The sequence below is a fragment of the Trichosurus vulpecula genome, chromosome 5, assembly GCF_011100635.1.
Source record: "Trichosurus vulpecula isolate mTriVul1 chromosome 5, mTriVul1.pri, whole genome shotgun sequence".
In the NCBI taxonomy this organism is placed as follows: Eukaryota; Metazoa; Chordata; class Mammalia; order Diprotodontia; family Phalangeridae; genus Trichosurus; species Trichosurus vulpecula.
In genome coordinates, this window is record NC_050577.1 from 45443184 (window position 1) to 45470665 (window position 27482).

The 27482-nt window shown below is 40.1% G+C and overlaps 1 protein-coding gene across 1 annotated transcript in view; it reads right to left on the reverse strand.

The window, feature by feature from the left end:
• ULK4 (unc-51 like kinase 4) overlaps window positions 1–27482 on the reverse strand; it is a 675609-nt gene that overhangs the window by 560083 nt on the left and 88044 nt on the right. Inside the window, exon 18 of the mRNA XM_036759487.1 lies at window positions 6401–6508. Coding sequence (XP_036615382.1) covers window positions 6401–6508 — 108 coding nt within the window. The remainder of the gene's footprint in view (window positions 1–6400; window positions 6509–27482) is intronic.

Genomic DNA, 27482 nt, shown 5'->3' on the forward strand with positions numbered 1-27482 from the left:
TTGCACTCACTTGCTATGCTCCAGGCCTTGAATCTTCTCTTTCGTATCTTTAGTGCAGCGCCACCACGTGGCCATTGAGTAACATAGCGACATTGCTCCTACTGCAAGGTCTGTGGGCATTTTCTCCAAAATACAAGATGGTAGCTGTTTGCTCAAGTCTGCCCTCATTAAATACAAACATTTCCATATCATTTATACGAAGGGACATCTCTTCATTTAATTTAACTGCCATTTAAACAAATGCCAAAGAAAATATTATGAGGAGTAAAAGATGGAGGGATCTACGGAGACCAATAGAGATATACATAAAGTTTTCTGATGAGTTCAAGTTTTTAAAGGATAGGTACAAAAGGCAAATAGGAAGAAACGGCCAATGTCCAATAATAATAACAATGATGATAATTATAACAACAACAACATAGATCTTCAGTATCAGAAGATCTAAAACCCAGAATGAGCAGAGGCTTATGAAAAAGGTTTTTCTTTTGAAGTCTTTTAGGTAATAAACCTGTAACCTACTGCTTGAAGAAAGACTGTATATGCCAATAGAGAAAAATCAAAAGCAAATGGGAGACAAAAATTATCATGTTGCCTTCATTTCCTCTACAAAAGTGAAAGATTTTCAAACTGCAAAGGGTAGAACAACATGGTTAAGATAGCCTTAAGACGTGGGAGATTCAAACAGCAAGCACATAATTTTTTAAATGGGGTAAAGTCACCCATCCATAGGTGGGCTTTCCCTATATGCCAATGACAGAATCAGGATCCCTAAAGATCTCAACAGAACTGGAACGATGATCCAATTATAACAACATCGGATTTAATAAGGGTAAATGTGAAGCACTGTATTTATGTTTAAAAAAATCACTTGCAAAAAATCAACCCATCCCTCAACAAGCATTTATTAGGCATCTGCAATGTTCCAAGTACTGCTGAAGACACTAAAAACATAAGGATAAAGAATGAAACCATTGCTACTCACAATAAGTTTGCATTTTAATGCAAAAGTCAATAAGCATATACATAAGTGTGTGTATATATATATATAGCATAAAGTAGATAAATACAAATTTATGCAAAGTAGTCAAATATAAGATAGTTTGGGAAGAAGGACACCAGCAATTGGAGGGATCAGGAAAGGCTTCGTTCAAAAGCTGGTGTTTGAATTGTACCTTAAAGGAAGATCAGGACTCCATGAGATAGAGATGAGGAGGGAGTGCATTCCAGGACAGGTGGGGTCGAGGAGTCAAGGATAATGCCAAAGTTACAACCCTGGGAGACAGAAAGTATAGAAAAAGAGAAGTTTGAAAGAGGGGAGGGCTGGGAATAAAAGATAATGAGTTTGGTTTTGTACGTGTGGACTTTGAGATGTCCCTGAGACATCTAATTTGAAATGTCTAACAGGCAACAGTTGCATGGGACTAAATCTCAGGGGAGATTCATAGGTTGGATATATAGGTCTATGAGTCTTGAATAGAGATGATAGCAAAACCATGGGAGCTGATGAGATTACCAAGAGAGTTTAGAGGAAGAAAAAAAGAGCCTAGGACAGAACCTCGTGGTCCACTGGGTTGGCAAGCAAAGTGGAACTTTTTGCTGTTGTTTCTTTTGGAGTGCTTCTCAGCACTAAGGTAATCAAGTGCCTTTGACTGAGACTTGTCTTTGTTTGAATCGAGAGTCTTTGATAACTTACTTAAGTCACAAGAAAGCCTAAGTCATACGAGTTTGGGAGTCACATGGTTGTGATGCCCTCTGTGGGCTGACCCTGAAGAAGTGTATATATGCTTTGAGGTTAGTATTTTGCTTTGCGGGGGCTCACTCACTGGAAGAGTGTTCATGTGATTTGGCCAGACGAGACTCTGGGTAGCCATTAAGGAGCCCCCCAGCTTTGAAAACGCAGATGTTGGAGCTTCTTTCTCTGGTAACTGTGTATGTATTGCTATGGACAGACAGAAGCCTTGTCTGCCAATTTGTGTTATTTGCTCTGTTTATATAATTTCTGCTTGTAATTTCTGTTTGTGTTTTCTCTGAGTTGATGGTGCTGACTTTTTCCCCTGAACTAAGTGAATGATATATGATACAATGTTTAATTGTAGTGACATAGTAAACCCATTAAAGTTGCTTTCCTTAGAAAAGCAGATCAAAGAACCTCTGCTAGCAGCCCTCTTGTGTGCAGGTGTTATTAGCCTTACACCTCTGCAGCAGCTGCAAGCGGCCCTACTGTTACATCCACCTACAGTTGGGTTACTTGATATGGATGATGACGTAGCAAAGGAGATAGTTAGAAGTGGAGACCATAGATAGCACCTTCTAGGAGTGTGACTCAGAAAAAGGCGAAAGGTATATGACTATCATTGGAAGGGACGGCAGGAAGACTCAGTCATGCTTAAAGACCGTAAGAAAGGAACCAGAAGATGGCAGAGAATAATTGCAGTTGCAGTCTGCTGGAGGAGACTCACTGGAATGGGTGCAAGCATACATGTAGAGGGTTGGCCTTGGGAAAGAAAAGAGGCATCTCTTTGTCAGAGACTGAGAGAAAGGAGGACGGGGTGAGGGGATGACCTCAAGGAGACAATGGGAGAAAAGGGAGCTCATGTGGAGTGGCCTCCATTTTCTCAATAAAGTAAGTGGCACGGTGTTCCAATGAGAAAGAAGAAGAAGGCAAGAGCATCTTGAGGAAGGAAAAGGAGGTTTAGAATAGTGTTGGTCGAGAGTGAGATGGGGAATCAGTTGGGAGAAATAAAAAGATTGCCTTGCTGCAGTGAGAACCCAACATAAATTTATAAAAACAGTCACCATAATTGTTTTACTTCCTGCAGTCTCCATTCAGCAGGCCAGGAGTAGGAAAGAGCAAAGGAAGTAGGTGAGGGGAATAATCCATGGCTAAGAGATCATATGTACCATATATCAGAGGTGTAATTTAACAGCAGGGCATGTGAAAAAAAAAAAAAAAACTTGGAGAGAGTTGCCCACAAACAAAATAGAGTGATGTAGCAGTCAAAACTCTAATGCAAGGACCACAAATACCTGGGAATTAACCTACCATACAAACCTCACACACTCAAGGATAATAGGAATAGAATTACAAAATACTCTTTACAGAAATAAAGGATGATGTGAATGACTGGAAAGAATGTTTATTATGCAAAGGCAATCATGCTATATAGTAGAGAAGGTGCTGAACTCAAAATCAGACAAACCTGTCAAAACCAGTCTCTGAGTTCCTGGCTCTGAGACCCTGGGAAATAACAACCAGTGATGCTCTTTCCTTTCCAAAGACTCCTCCATGGTCTCCTTGTCACCATATTCTCCTGCCTCTATCCATCCTCCTACAGCCTCAGTCTGACCATGGCGCTCTCCTACCAGAAGCTTCATCGGCTCTCTCTCACCATAAAGATGAAATACGAATGTCTCTGCTTGGTATTTAGAACCCCTTACAATCTGACTTCAGCTGATCCTTCCAGACTGAATGCATGTTATTCCCTCTTATCCATTATATGTTTCATTGGAACTGGCCTACTTCTTGTTTCCCATTCATAATACGCTATCTCCTGCTTCCACACCTTTACATAGTCTGTCTCTCCTGCCTGAAATGCTCTACTAACTCATCTCCCCCTCCTGGACTCTCTAGTTGGCTTCAAGGTTCAGCTCCAGTGCCGCCTCAAACACAAGATCTCCTACTGATCAAACTTCAACCACTTTGCATATGTTTTATGTTTATCATCTGTATATATTTCATTCCCCCAAGGACTACTTCATTTTTGCCTTCATATTCCTCGCACTTTGCACAATGCCTGGCATGTGTAATAATTAAGTGTTTAATAGTTACTGAATTGCATGGGGGGAGTTCATAACTTCATAGATTTAGAGTCAGAAAAAACTTCAGAATTCATCAAGTCTAAACCCTTCATTTTACTCAGATGGAGGAGGAAGAAGAAGAGGAGGAGGAAGAGGTGGAGGAAGAGGAGGATGAGAAGAAGCAATAGCAGCATTTATACAGTGCCTGTTATGTGCTAGGCACTGTGCTAAGTGCTTTCCAGATATTATCTTATTTGATCCTCACAACCACCCTGGGAGGTAGACGCTGTTATCTTCTCCATTTTACCAATGAAGAAACTGAGGCAGATAGGGGCTAAATGACTTGCCCAGGGTCACACAGCCAGTAAATTTCTGAGGCCAGATTTGAACAGAGGTCTTCCTGACTCCAGGGCTCTCCCCGACTTGTCCATGATCATATAGGTGCTAAGCAGAACAGAGAGAATTCCAACTCTGATTCCAGTCTTTTCTACTGTACCAGGCTGCCTCACTACCAGAAGTTCCCCGCACAGAGGAAAGCAGAGACATTCAAATATTTGTATAGTCTATTCATGGTTCATGATTGGATCATACTAACATAATAAAAATGATGCTATGTAAACAAATTTAAAGACTGTGTTAAAACAATCAACTTTTCTAGAACTAGAAAAAAATGAGACATTTGAAGGAACAAAAGTTTTAGATTGTTAAGGAATAACAGGAGGAAAGAAAGGGAATGAACAGGACTTAGCGTTGCTAAACCTAAAAATATATCATAAAGCAGTAATCCTCAAAATTACTGGGAAAAGAAAGTAAATGAGAAGAGCAGATTAGAAAAGCAAGGCCTGAAAGGAAACAAAGCAGCACAGTATTTAATACACGCAAGTATAGAAAGCACAGGGAGAAGAACTCCTTCCCTTTGATGTTCAGAAACACTGCAGAGAACAGTGTGCTAGAAAATATACAGCATGTCCCTAAAGTCTCAGTCCAGTTTTAAGCTATTAAAGTTATTGAAGCCTAAAATCGCACTGAGACTTATGTTTATTATATTTCTTCCTTAAAAAGCTTTGTTCATATCCATTAACCAATTATCTATTGGGAAAAGGCTCTCAATAATATATTTGTGTCAATTCCCTTTATCATTCTATTATCTGATTTTATCTGAGATGTTTGTAGCAAGGATTGTTCTTGGTCAACAGTTTTTCTTATTGTTCAAATTGTATTGATTTTGTAAAAAAAAAAAAAGTTGTTTAATTTTTTGTAATCAAAATTTTCTGTTTTGTTTTTGTCCTTAATGGGACACCCTGTATTTAGATCAGACTCTTTTCACCATATAATCAAATAAGTGGTAAATGGATAAATGACCTAAATGTAAAAGGTCACATCATAAATAAATTAACATAAAATAGAAGGGAGTCCCTTTTACAACTAGAGACAACTTGGGTCAGGAGGTAATTCATAACCAAACAAGGAACTGAAGAGTATGCAATAGATAAAACAGAAAAATTTGATTACATAAAACTGAATAACTGTTTTACAAAAGCAATTTGAACAATATAATATAATTTTAACAATAAGATAAAACTTTCGACTGCAAACAATCCTTACCGCACATATCTCAGATAAAAATCTGATAGCTGAACTATAAAGGGAGTTGACACAAATCTGTAATTAAGAGCCTTTTCCTAACAAATAATTAGTCAAAGGATATGAACAAATAGTTTTCCAAGGAAGAAATACAATAAACAACAATGTGAAAAAATATTCCAAGTTACTAATGATAAAGGAAATTAAACCAACTGTGATGTTTCACATCACAATCATAAAAGAAGAATAGAGTGTCGGAGGGGCTGGGAGAAGACAGGCAGCTTGGCGCACATTTGGTAGAATCGTTAATAATCAAAGCACACTGGAAAACAATCTGGAAGGATGTGAGAAAAGTAACAAAACGGTGTGATACCCTTTGTCTTCCTGATCTCTCTTCTGGGCAGAAGACACAAAGAACAGCCCTAAAATACAAAGATGTCCATGGCAGCACTCTCTGTGGCAGCAGGAATTCGAAAGCAAAATGGGTGCCCAGTGACTAGAAAATGGGTGAAATAATCTATGAATATAATGAAATATTAAGAAACTATATGGAATAATAAATGCAGAAAATCAGGGGCAACATCAGGAGGTTTACATGAATTTGATGCAGATCAGTGAATGTTCTGGCACAAAACTACAATAATATAAACAAAAACAACACCAAGAAACACCAGGATTCAGGTTAAATAGGTATCCGCCCCCAGAGGCAGACAGTACATATTGGCAATGTCTTCTCTCACATGAGGGAATCCAAGATGGCAGCCTCCAGAAAGCACATGGGGGACTTTCAGTCCATCAGTTCAAATATTTGACCTGAGAATGTCCCACACTTTAAAGTAACAGCACAAGGGAGTCTCTCAATCAGCATGTGTCTTGAAGGGTAACCTTCCCAGCCAGGCTCCCTAGGCATGCTCCGGGGGCACAAAGCCAAAACATTTTTATAGAGTAATTATTTCTCTGCTGAAAAAAAATTCAGGACATTTTACCCAGAGTTATAAAGTTAATCAGACATTCTTACCTGACTAGCTACAAGGTAGATGAGCTCCCCAAGGGTCGGTAAAAGGCACTGTTTTAATTTGCTGTTCCTGAAGTTTTCCCTAATTAATTCAGTTAAGAGAGTAACTGCCTGAAAAGAGAAAAAAGTAAACAAAATATATTATCACATTTGCTCTAGCCTTTAATCTATATATAAAGGATAATTCACTCTACACAATTTTCCTTCTCTTTTCTGAGCTAATTTAAAAACAGAGCCAGGATAGGCGCCATATTCTAGAATGAAATTTAAATGCATCTGTGTGGGGAAAATTATCCGGTGAAACAATATACTGTTTTCACACAGTATTCTCTTATCACCCAAGCTAAAGCATTCAGTAGTGGTAGGTGAAATCACACCTCACCAACAATGCTCCAAGCTCTTCCAGCTTTCCTAAAGTTCAGGAGCCACTACCGCACCAGGCACTAAATCACCTGGAATGGAGATCTCAGGGGACAGGCTCTACAACACCAACACTGCAAGCAGAACTTGGGGTTTGTTCAATCGACAAGTTCTTCCACGTCATAAATTCTGACTATTCAATTACTCTACCTCCTCTATGCTAACATACTCCTCAGCCTGCCCTCCCCTTCACCTTCCTAGTCCCCAAACCCAATCAATCAGCATAACTGTCATAGGCACCAACTATATGCCCCCATCTACTAATCATCAACAGCCATTACTGAATACCTACTATGTGCCGAGGCACTGTTGGGTGCTGGGAATAAAACAATCCTTAAATGCACGGAGCTTATGTGTGAACGGAGAAGACAGGTACAGAAAATAAATAAAGGGAATAAATGCAAAGAAATGCAAATTAATTAAATACAATGCCCTTTGGGAGAGAAGGAACTAGCAGCTGTGGGGACCAGGAAAGACTTCAGGTAGCAGATGATAGTTGGTCTATGTCCTGGAGATAAAGAGGGACTCTGCTGGGCGGAAGTGATGAGAGAAGCCAGTTCTGGCTTAGGGGACTGCCTGTACAAAATCATGGAGACAAGAAATGTTTTCTGAAAGGAACTGAGGGAAGACCAATTTGGCTGGGTCATAGAGCATAGGAGAGGGAGTAACGGCCAAGAAGGCTGGAAAAAGGGTTGAGACCAGGTTGTAAGGGCATTAAAAGCTAAAGAGAGGACTTGGTATCTTATCCCAGAAGACACAGAAAGCTCCAGGAGTCAGGTCAGTAAGGGAGTCGCCTGGTCAGATCTTTGCTTAACCCCTTTGGCACTAGGATGACTGGAGTAGGGAGAGACTAGAGGAAGGAAGGCCAATCGGCAAACTGCTATAATAATCCAGGTGAGATGTGCTCAGAGGATGAACTGGGAGCTGGCTGAGCAGAGAAAAGAGGTCAGATTTGAGAGGGAGGGCGGAGGTGAAAATGGCCAGGGCTGTCCATAGATTGAATACATGAGGTGAGAGAGAGCCTGAAGTCTGGGTTATAAGGCTGGGAGATGGGAAGGTTGGTGGTGCCTTCCAGAGAAATACACAAATTTGGAGGAAGGAAAGTGTTGTGGGGAAGAAAATGAGTTCAATTTTAGAGACGAGTTTGAGATGTATTCAGGAAATCTAATGTGAACTGTCCAAAACATAATGGCGGCCATGAATAAGCCACAGCAGATTACTCGCAAACACTTATTCTGGGGAAGCAGTGTAAAGAACAGCATTTTAGAGATGCCCATCTGAAAAAGCAGACGGGTCAGACAGGTGACGAGATCAGGCATAAACTGACGGACATCCTGCACATTCCACTGGTACCCACGCAATGCCAAGAGATAGAGCAAAGGCTGCCAGCACACGGGTAGAACGTGTGAGGACAAAGACAGCTCTTCCTTGTACCTCTGTATCCCCAGTACTCAGCCTACGCTTTACATACAGCAGGCACCTAGTAAAGGCACAAACTGAATGGAATCGAATTGAATTAGGTAGATATCCTGCGGAAGACTTATGGAAAATCCTGGACAGAAGGGACAAAGAGCACTACGGCATGGCAAGGTTAAAGACCTCACTGATCCACCCAAGAACAGAAGGGTGGCTACAGAGCCTTTTCCAAGTGGTGAAATTACTCTGGAAAAATCAAAACCAAGAAATAATTCATAGAATGTGCATACAGAAATATTCTAAAGGAAGCTTTGTCACACGCAGGCTTTTTCTTTTCTGTCTATATTTCTGCTAATGGGGAGTTCACTGATATTTATTTATGTAATGTTGGCTTCTCCTGTGAGATGCTAAGTAACACAGGCCAGAACACAACAAGACTATGCAATTATGCAGAGAGGCGGCATGACTTAGAAGGCTGACCTCCGAAGCATGGAGACATGGGTTCAAGACCTTCCCCTAACAGCTACTGGCTAAATGACCTTGGTCCAGTCCTCTCATCTCTTGATGTCCCCTGCTCTCATTCTAAGACCAGAAGATGCAGCGTAGTTGTAGATCTGCTTTGGTAGAAGAAATCTCCTCACAGAGAGTACCCTAAACTGGTGAAATCCCAGTTTTAGACAATGAAAAGAAAAACAGAACTAAAAAGAAAAATGGTCCTAATAGAAATCACAGATTCCTGTCATTAATAATAAATTTTAAAATGACTTTATACCAACAGTGAATTCAACTCTGTATAAAACGCAGACATTATTAGAAACCGTCTTCAGAGTCAGTATGAAATCCTTCAATCTTGAACAGAAAGAGAACAAAAGCGTCAGGGTAATGTCATTTTTGTAATTACAAGAGACTTAGGGGAACTCCTCAAAGAATCCACTAATGGAAAGATACCTTCTAACAACTATTGTTTGAAAATTCTGTGTACTGCATAGACTGTTGCTCAAGCCTTCAATATAACTAAAATTAAAGAAAATGTACAAATTCATACCCAGTGATACAATAAACTTTTCTTTGGAAAAGCTTACTTCCTTCCAAACAAATTATTTAATTCCTCTCCAAGAGCCTGAGGATAGTATTCATTTAAATGTCTTAATATTTTTATTATTAGACCTGTACTTTCATTGGTATAAAGAACTACCAATGAGAAAACTCTTTCTGCTCCTGTGTATCATCATCTCCTCTGCAAGAAACAGTCTTAGAAAACCGTCTGGGTGATGAGAGGTTGTGATGTGTCCACTGACACAGGTAGGGCGCGCCACATGTAGGATTCGAAACCAGTTCCTCCAAACTCCAAGGTTGACTCTCTGTCCTCTCTGTCAAGCTGTCTCCCTCTGCAACTAAATGATTCTGAATAGTTGCATTCGAATAGCTTTGAAGACTACAAAGTGTTCTCCTCACAACAACTCAGAATGCAAGATGAAAAAGACCGGGCTTGAGGTGTGGAATAGATGATGAGGAAGCCCATGCTCAATGGCCTCTTTCTCCATAAAGTAGATGGGAGGCCCTGCTAAGGAGACATGAGAGGAGATGGCTTAAATATGGGAGGAGAGAGGTCTGTAATAACCACTATTGAGTATGTGAGAAAAAATAGGGAAAAACAGTTAAAAACACAAGAATTCCATATGCCTTTTAGAGCTCAAAGGTGGTTAATTCTATGAGGTACTAATCTTATAGCATGCCATTCCAAGTTGCCACTTGCCATATTGGTTCCCCATTCCTATTCATCTTGGCCCAAATAACTCCTCCCAAAACATTTTTTAAAAATTTTCTTGAAGATCTTTTTGTTTTCTTCTTTAAACATGGTCACTTCCTAATGACTCCTCCACTCTCTCATATGACTCTCTCTTAGAACAAATAAAGACAATCAAGCAAAATAAATTGATAGGTTGGCCGTGTATGAAAATGTATACTTCATACTGTGCTCCTAATCTACCACCTCAATGCCAGATAAGCTTTCCATCAGTCCCCTGAAGTAATGATGAGTTATTACATCCATAAGAGTTTGTCTTTCCATGTTGTTTCCCTTCACATTGTTGGGGTCGCCATGTAAACTGTTCTGATTCTGCTTAGTTCCTTTTATATCAGTTCATACAAGTCTTTCCAAGTTTTTCTTAGTTCGTCATACTCATCATTTCTTGTAGTACAATAATATTATATCATATCCATATTTACCAACTATACAACCTGTTGAGCTATTCTTTAGTTTATAGGCACCTGATTTCCTTCTAATTCTTTGCTACTACAAAAAGTGCTGCTATAAATATCTTTAAATTTATGGGGCCCATCTCTCCCTCTTTAATCTTGTAAATATTCCATCATGGTATTTTAAGGCCAAAGGCCGTATACAGTTTAGTGACTTTTTATTTTAGCAAATTCCAAAATTAGTTCCCAGAACAACTGGACCAGAGAAGTGGATTTTTAGGACCTATTAAAAGAGAAAAAAATATATACCAGATTATTAATAATATACCAGAGTAATCAAAAGTAAGGGAGAAATTACCTACTCCCTGAATTAAGTCATGTCAAACTCTAAGTTATTCTATGTAGTTACAGTTCCCTGGACTTAGCTTAGAATACTTCTACTCTCCCCTAAAGCCCCCTGAAGGCACCACAAAAGAAAAGCATTTTCTGTCCCACATTATCCTGAAACCAATTCCTCTCTGGAGGGATTATGATCAGGCGTGCTGTTCTGCTCCCTCTCAGATGAGGCAGAAGCTTCCTGACAACAAGGCACATCTGGGGGAACTCTTCTCCTATTCCTATGAATAACTTACTATCTAATTTCCCCCAAAAAAGTGAATGTGAAGCATATGAGGTCACAGAAGATTAAGATCTGAGACCCAGAACAGGAAGAGACATCAGAGGCCACTTAATCCAAAACTCCCTCCTCATTTTGGCAGGGAGAAAACTGAAGCCCAGAGAGGCGACTTGCCCAAAATTATCTGGGCAGCGAGCAGTAGGCCAAGGAACTGAAACCTGGTGGACTGACTTTAAATCCAGCATTCTTTCCACTGCATTTCCTCTCAATGGCAAATATAAATCAGGAATAGACAGCAGTGGGCACTTAATAAATGTTTGTCAACTGACTGATTATTCCTATCATCTCAAAATCAGAATACTTTATTGTGACAGAGTTCTCATCCAAAGCACTTAGCAGGATGGAGTAGGACAGGCAGCTTGGCTACATGGAAAAATCACTTGCTTTTAATTCAGATGACATGAGTGAATCCTGCCTCTGTCTTGTACTCTCTGTGGGACCTGGGGCAGGCACTTTACATACCTGAGTCCTGCCAGCACCTCCATCTGGAAAATGAGGGGCCTGGACAAAATGATCTCCCAGTGACTTCCCTGTCTAAATCTACAGCCCTGTGATAAAAACTTTGAACCAGGGGTCAAAGAGGCCTGATGAAGGCCAGAATCCCTCAGGGCTCCCCACCCTGGGCTACAGACACCCCAAGGCACCCAAAGGACCCTGAAGCCTGATGTCTGGACTGCTGATGCACCCTCAGGACTGCCATGCTTTCCCATGCACACTGTAGCTGAACCACCATCCATGTGCTGTCTCCCCCAGGCAGAGCATAAGCTCTTAGGGAGCCAGGACCATCTTTTACTTGTATGCCCAACACTTGGAAGAGAGTAAACATTTAAGAAATGCTTTTTCATTTATTCGTTCTAATTAGCTGTGCTACTAATCATGAACCATATATATAAATATCTCAGGTATCCATTTCCTCATCTATAAACAAAAGAATTACAGGTGACCAGCACTAAGATCCCACGTTTATGGCGAGTAGGCTTTTGTATGACCCGAGGCCCTACATGACAGCTACTTGTCACTACACTATCCAAGGTGCCACTATGGTACAAATTCCTGCAAGTACAAATAAGACCAAGTGATTGAACGGGACGGATAATTGTGAAGACTTCACAGGGTATGTCTAATGGAGAGGTTTTGGGATTTGATTTGGCTTTGTGATTTTGGAAGGTGAGGGCCTGGAACTGTGAGCATGCCCTTCCCCCTCTCTCTCTCAGATGTTAGAAGATAATGAACTTCCTGTGGGTTATTTGTTCTCTGCTCCAGGAAGGGTCTCTCCTTCCCCCACCCCATTTCTTCTCCTAGATTTTCAGATGCCACCCTGGCAGCTGAGTTCTGATAGGCAAAAACCTGAATGGACCAGATCAACCTTGGTCCCCTGTGTAGTTTTCACGCCTAGACTGTAAGCCCACCTCCCAGCCAATGATGAGAAGGGATTGAGGTGGGTGGGAATCTTTTCATTAAGACTATAAATTAAGGCAGGTTCCCTTTTACCTCACCTCCTCCATTATGGAGGTGTGCCCAAATCTTGCAAGGTTTGTAGAATAAATTTACTTTGTTTCTCCTAAGGATGTCTCTCCTATTATTTAAAAATTCTGTCCCATATATGATGAACCAAGCCACTGTGTGGGACTGTACTCATTTACCGAATGTTTTATATAGAAAATCCAGTAAAACACACCTTTTGGGAGATTCTCTTCTTCAATAAAAGAAAAACATATTAAATATAGCACATTATATTCTTTTCTGCTTTCATCTTAAGTTTAAATTTTTAGTTAAAGCATACAATAATCATTTGTAAACTCTCCATTTGCCTGTTAAAAATATAACTTTTTTTTCCCTTTTGTAACTTTTGTGAAAAGCTTTATTGTGAAGGCTTTGCCTCCCCACTCTAAAATAAAGGTAGCCTGTTCAAGGTTATTCTCAATCTAATTATATTAACCCACACTAGGTCTTCCATCGATCAATAAATCAATCTTTATTAAGTGCCTTATATAGGCCAAGCACTGGTCTAAGCTTAAGGGATAAAAAAAAGGCAAAAGACAATTCCCACCCTCGAGGAACTTATAATCTAAGTTACCTTCCCTCCTAAGTTTATTGAATATGTTCCAAGGCTGAGCTGCTCAAACACTAATCATGAATTCAATGACTTTACTAGAGCTTGGCCATCTAACCCTAGCCAATTGCCTCCTCTCCTCCCCACACCCCAACCTTCAAGGTCATATCAAAAGTGAAACCTTACTGACAAAGTATGTTAGAAATTATGGGGGTTTTTTCTCTCTATTTAAGCAAGGAAAATCTAATTTCATGTCATTCTACTAACTGCCTGCCCTCCACATGTATGAAGACCTTACTCCAGCATTCTTATCCATTATCTTGGGACCTGGCCAGTTATATACTTCAACAAACCCATTTGGATAGTAAAATAAACACGGGCTTCTGCTTTTGCTTTTTAGTCAGAAAAAAAGAGATATGCGACATACCTATCCATTAACAGGGCATTTACTGTTAAATATTGGTGACTAGAAAGGAAAAACTGATCACCACTACAGTCTCTGAGATTAACCCCCCTTTTTAGGGGGTTAATGAATGAAAAAGCGCTTATTAAAAGTTTACTCTGTGCCAAAAGTGGGTGTGTCCCTTTTTATGATGCTAAATGAAGCTTTGGAAAGGAAATTTCTAAAAAAAGAAAAAAAAAAGAATTATTAACTAGTTTCATTGTATTTTAGATTGGATTAACAGCCTAACTCAGGAACAGAAGCAGCAATCAAAGAGAAGCCACAGACAGAAGAAATGAAGCCATGTTCATCCTTCATTAATTACCAATCTCTTTTGATAGAGGAGAAAAGAGTCACAGGACGAAGCAAAGCCGTGTGAACTCTATTTTCTCTCCATTTTGACAAAGTCAGATAAGTTAGAGAGTTGTAAGCAGGAAAGTTTTTGTTCACCCCATGGTAGAGTTACTGACTTGGCTCAAATAGCAGAACAGGCCCTAATTAGAAATTAAGGTTTAAGAATCACCAACAGAGATAAACTCTGACCTGCCATCTCTATTAGATAGGAATGTAGAAAATTTGTAATGAGCTGAAAGTTTTAATAAATCTTCAAGGGAACTATTAATTAAACCTGAAGAACACTAGTGTCTAATTTGTAGTTCATAAAATTAGAGAAATCGAAAACAGCTAGTTTTAAAAGAGTCTGTTTCATATAGAACTTAACTAAGATTTAATTATGTAAGTAGATCTTAATAACAGAGTTTACAAAGAAGCTCATTTAAAACTGGCTGAATGAAGATGTCTCTGAATGGAAACCCCTTGCATCTAGGGACCAGCACTGCAGGTTACTACTCCCCAAAACAGACAAGACTGTTCTTTAGGTGTAGCCAGCTCAAACTTCAGACTGAGACTTACAAACCCCAGGTCTTAGAAAAAGTGTGAAGGGATGCATTAAAGGTGTCAAGAACGCAATAAAATGTCAGAAGGCGAATGAAGCAGCTTGCAAAAAAAAAATTAAGATGACAGTTACACATTAGGTAATAAAGTAACACATAATAATTCTCAGTAACATTATTAAAAACTACCTCAGTGAAAATGTCTGGTTTCTTATACTGAAGATTTTAAAAACAGATAAAGCACATGCTCAGAGACATGTGTGAGATATTATGAAAATACACAGCAGATGTCAAAGCCTCCATCATGGAGACATTTTAGTATAGGTATACAATACATCATTCTTAATTAAGGTGCTTCAATTTTTACTTTTTGCAATAGAGGGTAATAAAGATTTTTTTCAGAAAACTTAATTCAAGTCTTCCTTTCACATAAAGCAAGGGCACTGCAAAGATAGAAATTATCAATACCATTTTATCAAAGGCATCATTGCCAAAATCCCATTAGACAGAAGAAATGAGGCTGCTATTTTCTAAGAGGAGGATGTACAGAAATTATGAAGAATAATAAGCCTAGAGGAATTTTCAACAATCTGAGTCACCTGAAGGCCTAAAATTTACATTCCTAAACTTCTATGCAGAAAGTTAATACTGGAAAAATCCTTATATTTTCGCAGCATAATATACTACAGACCCTCATGACATCATAGTCTCTATTTTCAGAAGGATAACAAACAAAATAAAGTAAGACATAAAAGTTAGTTTCCCACTTGATGACTAGGCTTAAAACTGATCGCCTTTTGCCAGTTTACCTCCCTTCACTAATATCTCTCTGCTCCCTCCAACCAAAATAATTAAATCAGCATGAAAGTTTTGCTTAAAATCATTTGAACTTCAAATATCTAAGGGATGGAGAGACCATATGATCCTTTATTTACAAAAGTATTTCATAGAACAGAGAAACATGTTCATCACAACTTCTCTACTCTCATATTCCTGAATTCTCTTGAAGGGCACACCAAGAGCAACAGGAATTAAGTAAATAAATACCTCAATGATGACAGTCCTCTGAACTATTCACAAAGAGTAGAAGAATTGATATCTTAGTGCTTACTTTGACACAAAGTCATAGACAGACAAATCACTTGAGATGCTGAGAATTTAATACCATTATGTAATTATTATAAAATATGCTAATATGCAAGCACACCAGCTTTTTCTTTCACTACATATCTCAGGGCGAATGGAGAGGGGAATGCTGAAACAATAAACTTTACGGATCTTCAAGTCACATATTCGCAGTTGCGTATGCATGTCATTTCCTTTGTTTTAATAAATCTAGTTCACTGGATCCATAGTTCAGAAGGACAGTGTGTGTCCTTGTATCTTTGGACTCCTTTCTCGGGTTTCAGAAAACAACATAGTAGAGACTGCCATTATACTTCCTGTTAGATCAAGCAAAGTGATCCTCACCAAGGCTCTGAGATTTTATACAGAAATACACTCCATAAAATAATCTGCTTCACAGAGTCTAAAAGGAAGGCCTCCTATGTCCTTTCAGATTTGCTCAATTAACAAATGCGTTAAAATGTAGAATCTTACAGTTGAAAGAGACCTTCAAGAATATCCACTCATTTTACAGATTAGGAACCTAAGGCCTGCAAAGGTCAACTGCTTCATCCAGGGCCACAACAATAAGTGGCAGAAATGGACACAGAACTTAGTGGACACTAAATGAGAATGGAGAGCAGCCTGTTTACATCCCTCAAATCCTAATACAGGAGTCAGGAATTCTCAGCCAGTCCGTGGAACTTCTCCCATTCATATGTAGGCAGTCCATTCCCTAATTACTAACAAGTCTTTATTAGGCCCCTCTTGTATACCAGTCATTGTGCCCAGGGCTGTGGCTACAAAGACAGATCAAGCAGTTGCTGCCTGCCCTCAAATGCATTCTACCAGCAGAGGGAAAGCAGCATTTGAACTGAACTTTGAAGGGAGGAAGAATATTGATCGTGCATATTTATGTATATTGTTCAACTTGCTTAACTGGACGGGTGACACAACCATAGCAATGGCTCCCTTTTTGTCTCTGTGTCCCCAGAACCAAGCTCAGTGCCTCGGATAAGAGAGGCTTAATAAATGCTCGCTGGTTTGAAAAACCACCAGAGAACCAACAGATAGCCTGAAGACAGCCAGCTGTTTTTATAAAATTGCTTTTAAATAACTGTCACATTATTGAGTTAACAGATAGAGAGAGATGCAAACAACATGAATGTGAAGCAATTGGGAGCGAGCATTAACGATGGAAGGACCTGGAAAGACCTCACGGGGCAAGACCATCAAAGGCGAGGTAAGAGTTACAAGAGGAAGACATGGAGAAGGGGAGGATTCCAGGCATGAAGGATAGCGTGGTCTGTGCAAAGAGACTGAGAAGGGAAAGGGAATATCATGTCCAGAGAAGGCCAAATCGGCCAGTTGGGTTAGAGCCTCAAGGGCGTATTGAAGGGTAATGTGTCAACAAGCATGGAAAGATGGGCTGGAGCAGACTGTAAGTGATGCAAACGGCAGACGAGTTTGCTTTCTATGCCGTAGGCAGACAGGACTCACTGAAGCTTCTTGCACAGGGAAGCAATGTGGTCTGGCGAATGCTTTGACATGACTAGTTTAGTGGCTTGCTGGAGGGTGGGTTGGGGAGGGGTGAGGCTGGACTTTCTGCAATTGTTGTCTGCCCTCCCTAGGAGGGAAGAAGCCTAAAGTCTGTGTCTCCCTCAGGGTCTTCAGAGTGCTCTACACAGAGAAGATGCTTAATCTACTTGATTTTAATTGAATGGATAAATGACTGGATGAGGCAGGGGAATGTGTGTGTGTATTGGGGAAGGGGGAAGAGCAGTGTTCTGTCCCAGACCTCAAGCCCCTTCCATTCCCTCCCACCTTGATGTAACTATCATGAGAGAAGCCCTTGGGAGACTCACCAAGAAGAATAAGAGAAAAGTGCAAAACTGAGCTGAATCAGAAAAACCTAGAACAAAACAGGTTACGGGTTGGGAAAGGGTGGTGGTTGTTAGTATCGTCGCTGTTAAGACAGAGCTAAGCTTAGTAAATTAACGGTTTGTGCAGGACAATAAGAGTGGGCCTGGAAAAAGATCTGAGCCTAGCTCTATTTATATACCATTGAATAACAGTGGCCATTTTCATTATGACACTTCTTGAAAGTCCAGTCTCCCAGTTTGTGGCCCTTACTGCCTATTTCTCTATCGCTACTAACAGAACATTTTTTAAAAAGAATTCATCAGCTGTGGAAAACTTCAAAAAGACTAATGTTGGGGCAGCTAGGTGGCGCAGTGAGTAGAGCACCGGCCCTGGAGTCAGGAGGACCTGAGTTCAAATCCGGCCTCAGACAGTTGACACATAGCTGTGTGACCTTGGGCAAGTCACTTAACCTCGATTGCCCTGCCAAAAAGAAAAAAAAAAGACTAATGTGCTTGTTTCTGGGACAAAAAGGCTGGGAAGGGTGTTTTTATTCTACAGTGGGTCAAAGAAGGAGAACTACTCGGGCTGAAGCAAAACAGCCGGTGGGAGTGGAAAAAAGAGGAAGTAACTCTACAAGAGAGTTGGAAGAAAAGAATGAATATGACCCCAGAACCCAGCCTAAGACAAGAGGAATATCACTGGAATAAATGTTATTATTCCTGTTTTACAGGTGAGGAAACCAAGGTTGAAGACAGAAAGTTTTAGTAAACTTTAGTAATTTTTAGTGTTATTTACTGGTATAAGTGTGGGAATCCATTCCCATCCTAAGTAATCATAGAAGGCCCAGACATCTGGATACATCAAAAGTAAATTTGGTATGATTAAGTCCTTAATAAATTTGTAAGGCTCATAGGGACTTTGGGTCACTGGATGAAAGAAGGTGATACCACACAGGAAATATCCTATGACTGGTTGAAGAAAATCAATCAAATTCCAGGAGGTTATGGATAAAACAGCAAGCCAATCTGTGAGTTTGACCCATACAGCAGTTGGCCAATCTACTGGTATTACAACTCCAGGCAAGACACTGAGAGGGAACTCCTTGGGAAAAGAAAAGAGTCTGTCTCTCTGTCTCTGTCTCTGTGTCTCCCTCTCATCCCCCTACAACCACATTAATTTGGGGAAACCTGAAGTCCTGTCAGAGGATTGAACAGAGACCAGAGCTGGTAAGAGAGCAGAGCAGGTAGCAGAAATCATAAGGGTTGAAAGGTGACGAAAGAGTAGCCTTGAGATGGATGTGCCATGGTACCAATCCTTAGACACTCACCAAGAGACACACCTAAGGGAATTTCATGAGCCCTCCACAAAGGACAGAAAGGATTCCCAAAAACCAGGATTGTAATTCAGCCTCTGGCCATGTGTTCTCTACCCATGTGTCTCATTAATTTTGTATTTTCAAGTTTGAACTCACTCTCCCCAGGGCAACATGGGTCACAATGGCCAAAGAGGTTATCCCTAAGTGTCCCTCCGACAGGTGATGAATGATGCACAGAAGGCAGACAGAAGCTGTCCCTGGGGCCCGATTTCGAGATTTTTCCAGCATGATAGTATCTACCAGAAGTCTAACAGAAAAATGCAGGGGCATCTCACACCACAATGAGACATCACAGAAGCACTTTAGTGGCAATACAGTTTTACATGAAAAGTTACTGAGAAATACGTGAGATAATTTTGTCCCATGGTCCCCAATAATTGATGCCAAGATCAACATAAAACCAGTAAGAATAGTCTCACCAAAAATATTGGCCACTGTCATGAGGGATGCCCAATGCAGAGTACACATCAAAGAGAGCTTTCCTCTAGACTAGGTGGCCCTTCTGTTTGTGGATGGCATGTGCTGGTAGCAGCAAGTCCTAGGGCATTTCAGAACCTCCCAGAGGAGACCCATGATCACTCACAAGAATCTGACCCAAACAGCCAAACAGGAAAAACAGAAGTGGGAGGAGAAGGTCTCTTTCCCAAGACTTTGCTATGCAGTTTGAGGGACAGACCAGAGAGCTGGGTGACAAGAACATCTATCTTGGACACATACTGCTGACAGATAATGAACCGATCCCATAACTGAACATGAGTAAGAGAGAAGGTTGGAATACATGTAAAAAAAATGCATAAGATTTTATTAAGCCAAAGCTTCTCCCTGAAACCTATCATTCTGACATCCAATATTCTCCCAGGGATGTTATGTCGCTGTATATCATGGAATAACTACAGTTGGCATTTATATGGTGATTTAACATTTATGGAGCACTTTGCACAGATTATCTCATCTGAGCCTCACAACAAGGCTAGGAGGGAGGGTACTACAGAAATGACTATGCCCATTTTATAGATGAGGAAACCAAGGCTCTGAGTGGATGCCAATGAAACACGTATCACACACAATGAAACAATGCCAGATATGGGATGGGAACCATAATTCTCTCTCTAAAAAATCAGCCTTGTGGCTCACCCAAAAGGCAATGGAAATGAATGAGGGGTATAAAGAGGTGGCAGTATATTATCAACATGGAATTGGGCATAAGTGGAGACAGAAAAAATAGTGGAAAGAGAGATGACTGGAAAAGGTCAGCAAAACCCAAGTCTAACAGTGGGGTGGACCCCTGGGGGAAGATTTACGGGAAACATGGACAAGAGCAGTCATAAGGTGGCACAGATGGGGTGCAATCTGTACCCCACTGGAGGTAGTACTCATGCTGATAAAAACATATGGACTGAGCCAAGTATCTGAATAGTGTTAAAATAACCACATCTCAGAATGCATCAGAAAAGTTTTTGCAATTTCTGCATTTCTGAAGTCACTGTCATCTTCTGTTCAGAAGAAAACTGATGAGGTTGGCGGCAGATTTATGATATTTCTCATTTTTTAATCCACTAACATTAGCTGTCAGGATTACTGGGAATTAAACCACATTTTTAATGTTGCAGACCCTTAATAGAGATAAAAACTGTCTGTGCCTCCAGCACAACAGAAATTGCTTTATAGCTCAGTCCTGTAAGTAGCCACATATCATGTCATGGGTGTTGGTGATGCCAAAACAACTGTACATTTCTTTGAATAAAGTATTCTCACTTGGCTGCAAAAGCAAACTGCACATATTTTTAGCACTAAACAGATCAGTCTTTCTCAAGTAATGACATCTGTATAGATTACGCATTTGTTACTTTTTAATAAGCACATAAAATACATGGTAATATTAAAAAGGAAAGCTAGAAAAAAGAGTGGGCAAACATAACACATAAATAACATATACTAAGGGGGAAAAGCCTTGCACTGTGCAAGATAAAATAGCATTGGAAAATGCCAACACTAAATGGAAGAAGAAAAGGAAAAAAACCCAATGTTTTAAAGACTTTAAATCATATATATTATTATGATGAATATCCGTTGTTCTCGGGGGCGTTTCCATGTAAAAGCAAAAATCTCTTCACATATTGAGACAACTTAAATGTAAGAAAAAGAAATATTCAAGAAGGGAGTTTTTATAAAATTGAATTAAAGGAAATCAAGTATTTTTAATGTTCCTAAAATATCATTTGTAAAGCAGGCTGCAGACATACAGCTTCAACAAATAAGAGGGAACCATACTTGTATATCCACAAGGAGAAGCCATCTGTGACATTTTTACTCTTGAAATGTATTGGTTCATAAAGTAATACGATTAATTATTTAAGATAGTACTGGAACTCCCCAAGCTGAATGGGATCTGCTTCTTTCAAATCAAAATTCATTTCCTATGAGGTTCCACAGGATAAAATCATGTTTTTTCTAGCTTCATCTAGACTCATAATTTTCTATTTTAAAAGGTCAAATGTGATTCAATCTCAGATGTGCCAGGCTAAGCCTGATTAGAGTTTAAAGAGATGAAAATATTGAATCCATTCTGTAGTCTATTTTAGAAAAGTTATGAAGACCTGAAATTATAGACACTTGTATAGTTATGAAAGGCCACAGTTCTGATATTTGCACAGACTTAATTTGCTTTCCCTACACTGGGACTGGATCTTTTTAAAATGTAGGCCTAAATGGTAAAGCTAGATCTACAAACACAGAATGAAATTCCAGGGTTAGGAAATTTCTGAGATTTTTGCCTGTAGCTACAGCCTCTAAGGAACTTCCAACCTTTATTGCTTTCCAGGCTCTACTCCAGACTTTTCAGACTTTCTCACCTCTTTTTGTCTTTCTTTCAAGTGGCCTCTTTCCCAATTAGAATTTAAGCCCCTTGAGGGCAGGGTCTGCCTTTATCTGGGCTAGCATCACTCTCTCCAGCCCATAAGAAGGCTCCTGATGCACAGTCAGTGCTAAACTCATGCTTTTTGAGTTGAGGACTTTCAACTTTGTTCCTACTAAGAAAGAAGCGATGATCACATACAACCCATCCTCATTAAGCTCATAACCTCTTTTCTGCAGACCAACTTTTATTAGAAGTCCTCACTGAGTTCCACATTACCAAACGGAGCCTAAAATTTTAAAAGCAGAAATTGCTTCCTAAGGCATTTACTTTCTGTAATCCAATGCCATAAATATTTATTAAAGAACAAAGGATACAACGATGTTTAAAAGACCATCGAGAAGCCTGCATTAAATTAGGAGAACGCGACGTGTATGCAGCTAAGTCTGACGCCAGGCTGGGAGGGGCGGGGACAAAGGAAAGACCCAGGCAAAGTACCTTGAGGAAGTCTGAGAACATACTTTCAGCCTTCACCAAAGGCTTCATTCGTATGGTAGTACCCGAGTAGAGCCTTAGAGAATGGGGATTTTTGTGGGTAGCAATGAGGAAAGGGGATGCCTGGGTGAATGCACAGAGGCAGAAGATGGTGAGTTCCAGGACAATCAGTTTGGCTGGAAGAAAGGACTGCATAAAAAGAATACAGGAAAATAGGAAGAAAAGCTAGGCAGGAGCTACTGAAGGAGCATCTTAAGTGCCAATTTAAGGAGTTTGGGTTTTGCCCTAGAGGAATAAGATTTCTTTCCCCCGCCCCAACTTTATTTGGCTATATTTTTACTTTATTTGTGTGTTTCTTGCTGTTTTAGGGTGAAGGTAGGAAGCTGTCCAGTTGATCTTTGTAAAGCACAGGTCTATGTCACCTCACCGTTCAATACACCCCAATGTATTGAATACACTCACAACTGCCTCCAGAATCAAATACAAAATCCTCTCTTTGGTTTTTAAAACTAGGAAGAGGGGAGAGCTTGGGGGGGAAGATACTGAGTTCAGTTTTGGACAGGCTACATCGTCTGCACCAAGCACAGTCATTTCTATGATTTGAATTCTTCATGCCTGTGGCATCTTTCTGCCTGATACCAATAACAAACTGGAAGCCACTGGGGCTCCGTGGCCAGTAGCAGCTGAAGGATAGCAGGTGGAAGTCCTTTAGTGGGAGGTCATTAGAAGTTTTAGAGGAGACTTTTTATGGTAGACCCCCCCCCCAATACCGTTAGCATGCTGAAGTGGGTGTAGGCCCAGCTGCTGCCATCTCTACCTTTGAGGGGCTAGAAAAGAAGCCTGGACCCTTCATCATCTCATAAGATCAAAACTGCAGAAAAAAGGGGGTCTCTTTCCTGCAGCATGAAACAAGTTATCAAGAGCGCGTCTCTCCAGCAGTCATCAGAACTACCTGGTGCTGGCTAAGAAACAGAGTGGTGGATCAGTGGAATAGGTTAGGTACACAAGACGCAGTAGTCAACGACTATAGCAATCTACTCTTTGATAAACCTAAAGAATCCAGCTTCTGGGCTAAGAATTCATTATTTCACAAAAACTGCTGGGGAAATTGGAAAATGGTAGGGCAGAAATTGGGCATAGACCAACATCATATACCATATACCAAAATAAAGTCAAAATGGATTCATGATTTAGGAATAAAGGCTGCTACTATAAGCAATTTGGGAGAGCAAGGAATAGTTTACCTATCAGATTTATGGAAAAGAAAAGAATTCATGATACAACAAGAGTTGGAGAGCATTACAAAATGCAAAATGGATAATTTTGACTATGGTAAATTGAAATGTTTTTGTATAAACAAAGCCAATGCAACAAAGATTAGGAAGCAAGCAGAAAATTGGGAGAAAATCTTTACAACTAGTATCTCTGATAAAGGCCTCATCTCTAAAATATACAGGGAACTGAGCCAAATATATAGGAATACAAGTCATTCCCCAATTGAGAAATGGTCAAAGGATATGAACAGGCAATTTTCAGAGGAAGAAATTAAAGATATCTATAGGCATATGAAAAAATGCTTGAAATCGCTACTGATTATAGAGAAATGCAAATCAAAACAACTCTTAGGTACCACATCTCTCCTGTCGGATTGGATAAAATGACAAAACAGGGAAATGATAAATGCTGGAGAGGATATGGAAAACTGGAACACTGTTACATTACTGGTGGAGTTGTAAACTAATCCAGTCATTCTGGAGAGCAATTTGGAACTATGTCCAAAAGGCTATAAAAACGTTCATACCCTTTGACCCAGCAATACAACTTCCAGGGTTGTATCCCAAAGAGATCACACAAGTGGGAAATGGACCCATATGTACAAAAATATTTATAGCGGCTCTTTTTGTAGTAGCAAAGAATTGGAAATCAAGGGGATGCCCATCAATTGGGGAATGGTTGAACAAGTTGTGATATATGAAGGTAATGGAATGCTATTGTGCGATAAGAAATGGGGATGATATGGACTTCATAACAACCTGGAAAGACCTACGTGACACAATGCTGAGTGAGCGGAGCAGAGCCAGGAGAACATTATACACAACCACAGATATACGGATTCTGTGATGACTAACCCTGATAGATTTTGCTCTTCTCGGCAATACAAGGTTCAAAGACAACTCCAAAGGACTCATGATGGAGAATGCTATCTACATTCAGAGAAAGAACTGTGGAGTCTGAATGCAGATTGAGGCACACTGTTTGCTCTCCTTTTTTTTTTCTCTTTTGTTTTTGGTTTTTGTTTTGTTTTGTTTCTTCTTTTTCATGATTCATTCCATTGATCATAATTCTTCTTAACAACTTGACTATCGTGTAAATAAGTTCAACGCGAAGTTATATGTAGACGACATATCAGATTCCATGCCGTCTTGAGGCGGGGCAAAGGGGGGTGGAGGAAGGGTGGGGAAGAACATCTGGAGCTCAAAATGATGTGGAACCGAGTGTTGTAAACCAAAAATAAAAAATCTTAATAAAAAAAAGAGAGAGCATCTCTCATCCCCATGAATGATCCTAGAGGTGGTAGACAGTGGGCCAGTGTTAGGCAGGCCAGTGAAACTGCAATTAAAGAACAGGTGAAGTTGAGTTGAGCATAAATGGCAGAAGAGCAAAAAAAAAAAAATGGGGGGGGGGGAGCAAATACTCTTTGGAAATAAGGAATGAAAGGACCAAAGACTTATATACTATTCAGAACCCTCATGCCCGTATTTCACAAATATTTTCTTCATGAAGAGATTCAGAGTTCACTGGACATGGCAAGCATCAAACACCAGACAAGAAATGAAATGGATTCTAACTCAAGAGACAGGGGACAACTGGTTACCAACATGGAAGTCATTCCTTAATCAGTTATGCGAAGACACACCACCTGTCTTTGCAGTTTGATCAACGGTCAAAATTAACATCAAACAAAGTGGTTAAAAGATAAGAAGAGAATCATAAAATTATATACCCGATACAACATAAACAAGCTGTATAGATACTGAAAAGTGGGAAACGGAAAATACAATGACATTCATTGTAGCTCTTTCCTATAGAAGAAATGTAAACCAATGATCACAATACATCGACAGTGATTATAACCTTTTCCTAGAGAAGCAATGTCAAACAGTGACCACAAGAAAACTAAAACAGCCCAGAAACCAACTTAGCCAATAAACACTTAGTGTTCCCTGCAAAGCAAAGAGATCTATCAGCGAAGGATTACATGAGTATAGAACATAAACTCAATGCAAAATCTTGGGAAAGATGATGGTGGAAGACGATGAACAATATTGTCTCATAAAATAAGGACGAGTGGTGGAGGAGAAAATGAACTTGCAGAAAGCTTGATGTGAGACCAAGGTGAGCAGATTAGCATTTATAGATGAATCTAAAGTGACAACAAAGAAATGAAAATGGAACATCAGGGTTTCTATCCCAATCTACTTTCATCATGCACATCAGGAGAACTACCATATTTATACTCTAACATCTCAGTCCCTGAAGTAAGGAAACAAAAGCAGGGTTTAAAAAGGACGAAAACAGAAGGAACAGCTGGACTAGCCCAAGTAGATATAAAAGAAATCGGTGTTGAAAGCAACACAATTTTGGAAGCCTTTAGAGCTCAATTTTCAAGATATCTGAGAGGGAAGAAGATCACAGGTGATTAGAAAAACCCATAGATAGGTATTACCCCCAAAAAGGCAAGTGAATGCATTTTTCTAACTACCAATCCATATGACTACTTTCTCATCTCTATACACTCTCTAGACAAATTCCTCTGCAATGGTATCGAGGGTAAATTTGATCAGAAAAAATTATCATAAGGAAACAGGCAGGATTTGACAAATGGTTTTCTACTGCAGACCACATTTTCAGTTATACAACTGACTGAAAGGTTTAGGAGAGGCAGGGCCCACCACACCCCAGATTATGGCAGAAGCTTCATAATTGGTCTTCCTCCCTCAAGTTTCTCCTTCACCCCATTCTGCACACCTCAGCCAAAATAATTTTTTGTAAGCACAGACCTGACCATGTGATTTCTCTACTCAACCAAGTCCAATGGCTCCCTATGGTCTCTAGGATAAAATATAAGCCCCATTTGTTTATATTTTAAAGCCTTCCGTGACCTGGCCCCAGTTGCTCTTCCGAGGCTCCCTGGACTTTACTCCCCCACCATGATGAGGCACAGCCACCATGGCCTTCTCCCTGCTCCTGATCCTCTCTCTGCCACACCTCTCAGCTGACTCAGAAAGAGAATTCCCCCAACCCCAAGGATTTGGGGAGAGCTTAACAATCTTGGTTATAGGTTTTACTGTAAGGGTGAAGGACCTTCTTTTCCATTTCTCTGCAATTCAGTTTCTGATTCTACCCGTATTGCCTACGACCCTGAACCACAGCAACACCTCTTCCAGATTATGGGAAAAAAGTATCTTAAATGAAAATAGGTGGCTACTTGGGAAGCAGCCTTTGTCAAATAGGTGCACGGCCAGTTCCCCTCCTTCCTCTGATGGCTCCTATTCATGACAGCGGTAAAAATAAATGGTGCTTGACCACTTAGATCCTTACCAATCATCCTTTTGCAATTTGGTTTCAGCCCTCATCACTTAGCTGAAATTGCTCTCAAAATAGAAGTGAGTTTGGGGAGAAAGATAGAATGAATTCTCTTCTGGGTTTGTTGCGTTTGAGATGCCTGTGGGATATGCCGTTTGAAACGTCCAAAAGGCGATATAGGATTGGCGCTCAGGAGGAAAATTAAGGCTAGACGTATAGATCTCCGAGTCTTTGGGATGAAGGTGATCATTAAACCCCTGGCAACTGATGAAGTCACCAAGGGAAAGAAGATACGGGGGCACAGAGCAGAGCCTTGGGGAATATCAACATTGAGGGGGTGTGAAATGGCCAGTGAGACAACAAAAGAGACTGAGAAGGAGCAGACAGACAGAAGAACAGTCACCAAAATCCAGAGGAAAGGCTGCCAAGACATCAAGAAGGATGAGAACTGAGAAAGGGCAAGCAGATTTGGTCATTAAGAGAAGGCCAGCAACTTTGAAAACAGTAAAACACTTACATATGTCATTTGGTTCTCAAAAAAACCCTGTAAGGTAAGTGTTACGCTTATCCCCATTTAACAGATGAGAAGGCTGAGAAACAGCAAGTGACTTACTCTGAAAGCCAGGGAATGTCTGAGGCAGGATTCAAACTTACTGAAGGTCTTTGCCCTTACAAGTCAGCACTCTGTCCCCTACAGAACACTGTCAC